At 45.8% G+C, this 7,865-nt stretch overlaps 1 protein-coding gene across 1 annotated transcript; it reads right to left on the reverse strand.

The window, feature by feature from the left end:
* Window positions 1–5,993: 5,993 nt before the first annotated feature.
* MED18 (mediator complex subunit 18) lies at window positions 5,994–7,612 on the reverse strand. The gene is made up of 2 exons (XM_003642960.6): window positions 7,531–7,612; window positions 5,994–7,328 (listed from the first exon to the last, which is right to left on the reverse strand). Exons 1-2 carry the CDS (start codon window positions 7,601–7,603, stop codon window positions 6,775–6,777), a joined length of 627 nt encoding a protein of 208 aa, XP_003643008.1. The 5' UTR covers window positions 7,604–7,612; the 3' UTR covers window positions 5,994–6,774.
* Between the last annotated feature and the right edge of the window lie 253 nt (window positions 7,613–7,865).

Here is a 7,865-nt window from a genome sequence, read left to right on the forward strand (position 1 = left end):
TTTAAGCTCCTGTGTTCGTTTGTACAGAAATAACATCAGGAAAGCATGTGTGGGGAGAACGGAGATCCAGGGCTGAGAAATGCCAGAAATGCAATAAACTTGTACTTCTTCTGAAATAGGAAGAATTCCTAAGAACTGAGATGAGGTGGTGCAGAGCAGGCTTTCTTAATAGCAGGAATAACTGCTTCCTAATGGATGAATAACTGCCCCTCCTTTATTGGTTATGCGGGTATTTCTGTTTCTTATGCAGTAATCATTTAAGCTGTAGGAATCTTGCAGGTAAGTAAGATGAGGCAAACAGCTTGAGATAACAGAATGGCATTACTTGCACAATAAAGAAAACTTAGCTTAAGCTGAGTTGCATCAGGCCCTGGGTGATACAATGCAACAAATGCAGAGAGTCCTCCTGCAAGCCCTGCCCTCAAATGCAGCTATTTTATCTGGCAAAAAAGAAATCTCTCCCTGTGCCACCCTCCTCTTCCTGTCTCTTGATTTGTAATTAAAAAGCACGTGTTTTCTAGTAAGGGGAGGCTGAGCTTCTCTGTAGCCATCTGAATAGCTACAATATAATTTGACCCTAGATATTAATAATTAATGCTGTGCAGTTTACCAGTGTGTATGACTAATGGCATTGCTGTTATCTTTACTTTACAGCAGTAAAAAGCTTCATACGAGGAGAAAACTGTTTCAGTAGATAAACTGGAAGAGATGCACTGCGGAGCATTATATGCCTGACAGCGTACGTTTTTCTTAAGCTGTAGCCACAGATGCAGCAAGGTTTTTCTTCTGCACAGCTGCCTCTCTTATGTTAGAATAAGGAAGGCTAGGTGAATTGCTCCAATTCTAAGTTTAAAGTAATTCTCTTGAGATGAACTTTGTAGGTTCAAAGAAGGACAGAGAAACAGTTGGACCATGCAGTAGTTGGACCTACTGTTGTCTAAAGCGTAAGAATTTCTGTAATTAGGACCTTTCAATTCTGTCTACTTTGGTTTGAGGTGGTCTGCCTGAATTTCTGTGTGAGATTTCCCTCTCCATCACCATAACAATAACAGCCCTTTTTCCACTTAAAATGCCTTTTTTTTTTAAATGTAGAAATGTGGATGACTTATAAAGGTGGTTTTGAGTTGCTTGTTTGTACACTGGAGGCTGAAGTAGATTCTCCTGCCATACTGCTCATTTTTCAAGCTTTAGTTGAGCCCCTGGCTTTGACTCCCTAATTCTATTGCTGTTTTGAGCCAGTAAAAGCATTGCAACTCAGTAGAACAATCGCATACAGCAAGTCTTCATATTTGATTTGTCCCTCCACGTGTTAATTCACCTTCCAAATTTTGTCCGAGTTCCTTTCAGATGCAATGTGAAGTGCCTGCACACCTGTTGCTTACTATACATTTTTATGTCTACTTACAAATAAGTATCCTTTGAAAAGCATGTAAAGCTCAAGACTTGTGATCTGTTTAATTTCTTTCTAAACTTCTGTGTGATGGGACAAATGTTCCCAAGATGGTTCTTGGCGACTGATTCCTAACTAGTGTTAGACTCGTAGGACATAATGACAGTTCTGAAGAATTTCAGCTTGAGGGATGGGATTGCAACCGAGTCATGAAGCAACCCAGCAAGTTCAGCTTCCAGGCATGGCAGAGCCCTGGAATTACTCCTCAGCACCTGGAAGTTGTGCTGGGTGACAACAACAAAAAAAAGAGGAACTCAAAAGCCCAGGTTGTGTGCTGTCTGATGAGCATCAGTCATGTGAGTGTGAACAGAAGAGCTGTAGGCATGTCTGTATGTTCCACAAAATACTTTGAGTCTAGTTATTTCGTCACACGGGTCATCTTATTGTTTGCATCCTGTTTGCGTATTGCTATGAGATCAACTAATGATATTCTTTATCCAGTGTTAAAATACTCTGTTTTTCCCATGCTGCCTTTATGGTAGAGCATGCACTCCTTGAGCACTAATCCAGTTGCATTTTATCTTGACAAAGTTCCAGTGCTGAAAATTGCAGTTGTTAACCTGAATAGTTTCTTCCTGAAGCTTTTTATGGGTGTGGTATTTGAGCTGTTACATGCAGTCGTGTTGTTAAAACATGACAATGACTCTGACAGCAACTGGTGTGTTTTAGCAAAAGGCAAAATGGTTGTAAGTTTCTGTAAAGAACTTAGGAAATGAAAACTATTAATCTGTGCTCAATTATCATTGAAATACAGAGTAACTAACCATCTTACTGTCAAGAGAGGTACTCAAGAAGCAGCATCACTGTAGTTCAGTTAGTAGCTCTACCACTGGAGAACGACAGAAAGGTTTGTTTTGGGAGGAATCTTAAAGCCCACCCACTTCCAGTCCTCTGCCACCCACCAGCTCAGGCTGCCCAGGCTCCCATCCAACCTGGCCTTGAGCACCTCCAGGGACGAGGCACCACAGCTGCTCTGGGCAAAACGTTCCAGCGCTCCACCATCCTCAGAAGAATTTCCTCCTAACATTTAAACTGAACCTCCCCTCTTGCTTAAAACCATTCTTCCTTCTCTAGTACTGGATCCAGAGGAGACACCCCACCTGTGGCAGGTGGCTTGGAACTTCATGAGCCTTGAGGTCCCTTCCAACCCAAGCCGTCCTATGATTCTCCTATCACTGCACTGTTTTGACAGAGTCCTCATTTTAAATACTGGAAGGCTGCTGTAAGGTCTCTCCAGATGGAATGAGCCCAGCTCTTTCAGCCTTTATTCATTAGAGAGGTGCCCCAGCCCTCTGAGCATCTTTGTCACCTTCTCTGGACCCAATCCAGCAGTTCCATCTTTCTTGTGCTGGGGCCCCAGACCTGGACACAGTACAGCAGAAGGGGACAGTCATGTCCCTCCCCTTGCCGGCTACCCTTAAGGAGCACTACTCATCACCTGTCTCCATTTGGACACCAAGGCATTGACCACAGCTCTCTGAGTGCAATCATTCAGACAATTGTGAGTGCTCCATTTGTACATTTTATCATAAATAGGGATGCTATACTTGATATTTTACACTGTGTATGTCTCCCGGCTTTAGGCTTGTGTTAAACACTTCTTGCTTTAAGGATATTAGAATCACAGAATCATAGAATGGCCTGGGTTGAAAAGGACCACAGTGATCATCGAGTTTCAACCCCCCCTGCTATGTGCAGGGTCACCAACCACCAGACCAGGCTGCCCAGAGCCACATCCAGCCTGGCCTTGAATGCCTCCAGGGATGGGGCATCCACAACCTCCTTGGGCAACCTGTTCCACTGTGTCACCACCCTCTGTGTGAAAAACTTCCTCCTAATATCTAACCTAAACCTCCCCTGTCTCAGTTTAAAACCATTCCCCCTTGTCCTATCACTATCCACCCTCGTAAACAGCCGTTCCCCCTCCTGTTTATATGCTCCCTTCAAGTACTGGAAGGCCACAATGAGGTCTCCCTGGAGCCTTCTCTTCTCCAAGCTAAACAAGCCCAGTTCCCTCAACCTTTCCTCACAGGAGAGGTGCTCCAGCCCTCTGATCATCTTAGTGGCCCTCCTCTGGACCCCCTCCAAGAGCTGCACATCCTTCCTGTGCTGGGGGCCCCAGGCCTGGACGCAGCACTCCAGATGGGCCTCACAAGAGCCGGGTAGAAGGGCACTATCATCTCCCTCTCTCTGCTGGCCACTCCTGTTTTAATTAAGCCTGGAACACAGTTGGCCTTCCAGGCTGCAAGCACACACCCAGCTTCATGTGTTAAAAGAAAAAAAGGTAGTATACAGCAAAGGTGCTTTAACACAGAAGAAAACAAAACAGCATAGAGGGGTGGGTACAGATGAGGATGAATATGAGTACATTTGATGGACTGTTGGGCACTGTGCTTTCCATGGAATATTTCCCCCGTGAGAAGGGAAAAACTACCAATACCTTTTCTTAAAATGAGATTTTGGATGGGATTACTTTTTTAGAAGTGTCTACTTTCACTCTCACACACAAATTAATGAGAGAAATGGTAGGCCTTGCAATTACTGCTGCTTCTCTTGGATTTCTAACTAACTGTGTCAAGTAATCTCATAACTTCTGTACATTTGATAGGATTTCCTTGAGATTATAGTAATTCTCTTTATTTCCAAATCACTACGTTATCTATTACTCCAAAGGCATACTTCAAGTCAGTATAAATGTTAACTCACTTTTCATTTGACAGTTTTAATGTTCGAGTCAGAGTGATTAGCTCAACTTTTCAAGCCTACATACTGGCTGACAAGGGTTGTAATTCTGTTTCTACTTCCCAGGTTATAGCTGCATACCCAGAGATTTCCATTCTCTGCTAACTACAAAGCTGCTTCCATCAGTGAGCAGCTCCCAGTCTGGATTTTCTAGGAGGGTATCTTTCAGGTCCTTCATATCTAAAACTGTAAACATTAGGATCAGTTATTTGGGTCAGCAAAGTATATTGGTTAGGTACTGCAGGATGCACGTTGGTAAGTATTTGATTAACAACTTTCAAATTTTGAACTAATCAATAAACTTAAGAACTTGGCTCTTTAACAGGTAGAACTGGATTATTACATTCAGACTGGCATTCCTGGAATAGCCCATACATGTTCTAGTCCAATATGGGCCTCCCATTTCATACGATATTGTTTCCATCTTACCAGTTTAGCTCCTGACTTCAATTCTACTTTTACCAGCTTGGCAGACGTGGCTCTCCCATGCTTTTCTGTCACCAAAGGAACAAGAAGAACTACAGCATCCACAACTTTAGGTGGAATTTCAGTCAACTGTTTTTTCTTGCTTTCTTCTGTCAAGTATTTCTGTGATAAACAGACCTGTGCCTGCCAGGTGCTACCTTGCAGAATGCATATCCAAATCCTGTTCTTGTTAGAAGTTAATTTGAGTTCCTAACTTAATCAACAAATTGTGTCCCATGAGAGATAAGGGCATTCTGACATATATAAAACCTCCTGAGTTGAAATCTTATTTCTAATCTCATATTTAATTGGGTACAAGAAGGGTATAACCTCTTGCCTTCCTGTGGCCCCAGCTACTGCTACAGAATGTTTACCTAAAGGTCCTTTACAATAATTTAAAATAGAATAGTAGCTCCAGTATCTAATAATAATAATAATAATAAATAATAATAATAATAATAATCAGTAACTTCATTCTCCTAGATCCTCCTGTAAGTGTTACTCTTCCTCTATATAGTGAAGTACCTTATAGGCTACTTCAATCAACTGTGAAACATACAACCCTGAAACCCTGCCAAACTTCTGCAACTACTCCTTTCAGATATCAGGGGCCAACTATCCAATGAATAACACACTAAACAGTTTTATTCTCTTCCTCTTCTGGATCCAAATCAGTCCACTTTCTAGCCGTCTCATATAACCACTCAAAAATGCTGATGGGTGCTCAGCTGGGCTCTGTGTCACACTATTTAATCACCAGCTGTCCCCCAACAGTATTCGGATCCTATCTAAGTTCTACTTCAGGCATAAACCATTCTAGGTTTTCCCTTGCTATTATCCTCATTTTCTCCATTAGCTTTCTCTAAAAAGAATGTTGGGGTTTTTTTTCCTCAGGGACTAACAATGTGTTCTGCAAAACCTGTCTATCTTTCCAATCATGGTTACGACTTATGGTAAGGACATCTCTATGTGATCCAACAGACTCTTTCTGATTCATCAAACTGGAGGCAGAAAAGGGAACCTGCACTCATACAGGCAATCCAGCAGGCCCCCATTTGTCTCAGAGGAGCCTGAATGGCTACTGGTTGTTGTGACAGCCCTGATTCAGAACAGAGCAGAAGTTCTTCTGGCCTCATGACTTAACTTTCCCTTATCTCCTTCCCACCAATACTCAGCACAATCATCATTTATCTCATCTAGGGAATCAGCCATTAGCAACTGCATATCTTCTTCATCATTTTGCTTAACACTTTTTTTTTTCCAATATCACAAGCAGAGCAACGTCTTTTATATTTTTGCTCTTCAAGTCTCAGATAACATCACCAAAGCCCTCTAATTCATTTCCATCATCAACTTGTATTTCTGTCTAGTATAATAACCATTTTATAACAAATGCATCCTGACATACACAAAAATTCATGAGTTAAATCTTACTTCCAAACTCACATTTAAATAGTATTAAAAGGATTTTATCTTTCACTTTCAAGGTTTCCGTTTCTGGCCACTTTTCCCCATACGATTTATAGACCAGCCACCACTGCATACCATAACATTTCACTTTCTTCCCCACAGGCGGGCGGAATCTCAGACAAGGGGGCGATCCTCATACTTCCAACAAAAGTTTTTATCAAAAATCACATACACTCTGCTCTTACGTGCATAACCGAATACCAAATGCTGCCTGATCATCAAACAAAACAAAACCAGTACATCAAAGCCTCTTACCCCTCCCTCCCCGACACCATAAAGTCAATATCTCCTCTATTTTTAAGTGTTGCACTTTAATGCTGCTACTGCTCCAGCAGGGGACATGAACGAGTGGAGTCCCTGAACAAAACTTCCGTGTGCACTGGAGTCCAACCAGTCCCCACACTCCCTGTTGGCTACAGCAAGGCTATGCTAAGTCAAGCCAGTTAATACATGCTTTTTCAAGGCGCTCCCATCTTCAAAGACTCCATAATTCTATGATTCTACTTAATCACGCTAGCACTTTCAAATGCGAACATGCTGACTGCACACATTTTCTACATCTGAAGATACACACAGAATGATTTGAACAAAGGTTAGTTCCTAACAGACTATCTGCGACAGCACTGCTCGAGCTGCCCAGCTTTCCATCACATTAACCTTTTAGGGTCGATCTTTTCCAGATGCACTAGGGGCTTCAGCTGCTCTGCAAAGTTCCTCATATCATCAGAAACTATGTCCTGTCCCGCCGGAGCGACAACGTTAAGCTCTACAAGGTAGGAGAGGGAGAGAGGCTCAATGCTATCCGTGTTGCCGGGCATCAGGATGCGGAAGATCTTGTACACCACAATCTTCATGATCCCCTTGCGGAACACGTGCCCCTTGGCCACGAACTCGTGATCCATGCGGAAGCCCATCTCCACCAGGAAGTCCGTCAGGTTATCCGAAGTCGCGATGTCCACACAGTTGCGCACCAACGCGTGCCGGTTTTTGTCTCCGATCTCCGGCTGGCCCAGGTAGCGCAGGTGCCACGGCATGCCGCTCTTGTCCATGGAGCGCCGCGCCCGCAGCACGAAGGGGCTGGCCTGCTGCCCCTTCAGCAGGAACACCATCTCGTGGTCCAGGAAGGTCTCCGGCTCCATGTTGTCGCACAGCCCGCGCAGGCGGTGCAGCAGGCTCTCCAGGCTCTGGTCCAAAACGCTCCCTGTGGAGGACAGACACAGCTCAGCAGCTGCACCCCCCCCCCCCCCCCCCCCCCCCCCTTCGCCCCCTCCCCGCGGAGGCCCCTCGGCCGCCCGCGCCCGCCTCGGCCCCGCGCTGCGGCCGAGCCCCGTGCACGGCTGCTGTGCCCGTGCACAGGCACGGTGAGGCCCTGTCAGCCGCTCGGTGCCGGCCCCGCGCCATACCTTGCAGCAGGTACTCCATCATGTTGATGGTGCCGCCCGTAACGGGCATCATGGTAACGGGAGGCGCCTCCATCTTGGCGGCGGCGGCGGCAAAAATGGCGGCGGATAGAGCGGCGCGGCCTGGAGGAGGCAGCGGGCGCCACCCTGCGGCCTGGCGGTGCGGCGCGGCCCCGACTGCTGAGCCGCCGAGCGGGGACGGATGGGCTGCCACTCCGGAACCCAGCCCCTGCCTCCCCGCCTGCCTCCCCGCCTGCCTCCCCGCCTGCCTCCCCGCCTGCCTCCCCGCCTGCCTCCCCGCCTGCCTCCCCGCCTGCCTCCCCGCCTGCCTCCCCGCC

This window comes from Gallus gallus, chromosome Z, assembly GCF_016699485.2.
Source record: "Gallus gallus isolate bGalGal1 chromosome Z, bGalGal1.mat.broiler.GRCg7b, whole genome shotgun sequence".
NCBI lineage: Eukaryota > Metazoa > Chordata > Aves > Galliformes > Phasianidae > Gallus > Gallus gallus.

Bases quoted from the DNA above. Each gene is read 5' to 3' on its own strand.
- MED18 (XM_003642960.6), bottom strand. From the start codon at position 7,603: ATGGAGGCGCCTCCCGTTACCATGATGCCCGTTACGGGCGGCACCATC. The intron at 7,329-7,530 runs GTATGGCGCGGG...TGTCCTCCACAG, and splicing joins GATGGAGTACCTGCTGCAAG to GGAGCGTTTTGGACCAGAGC.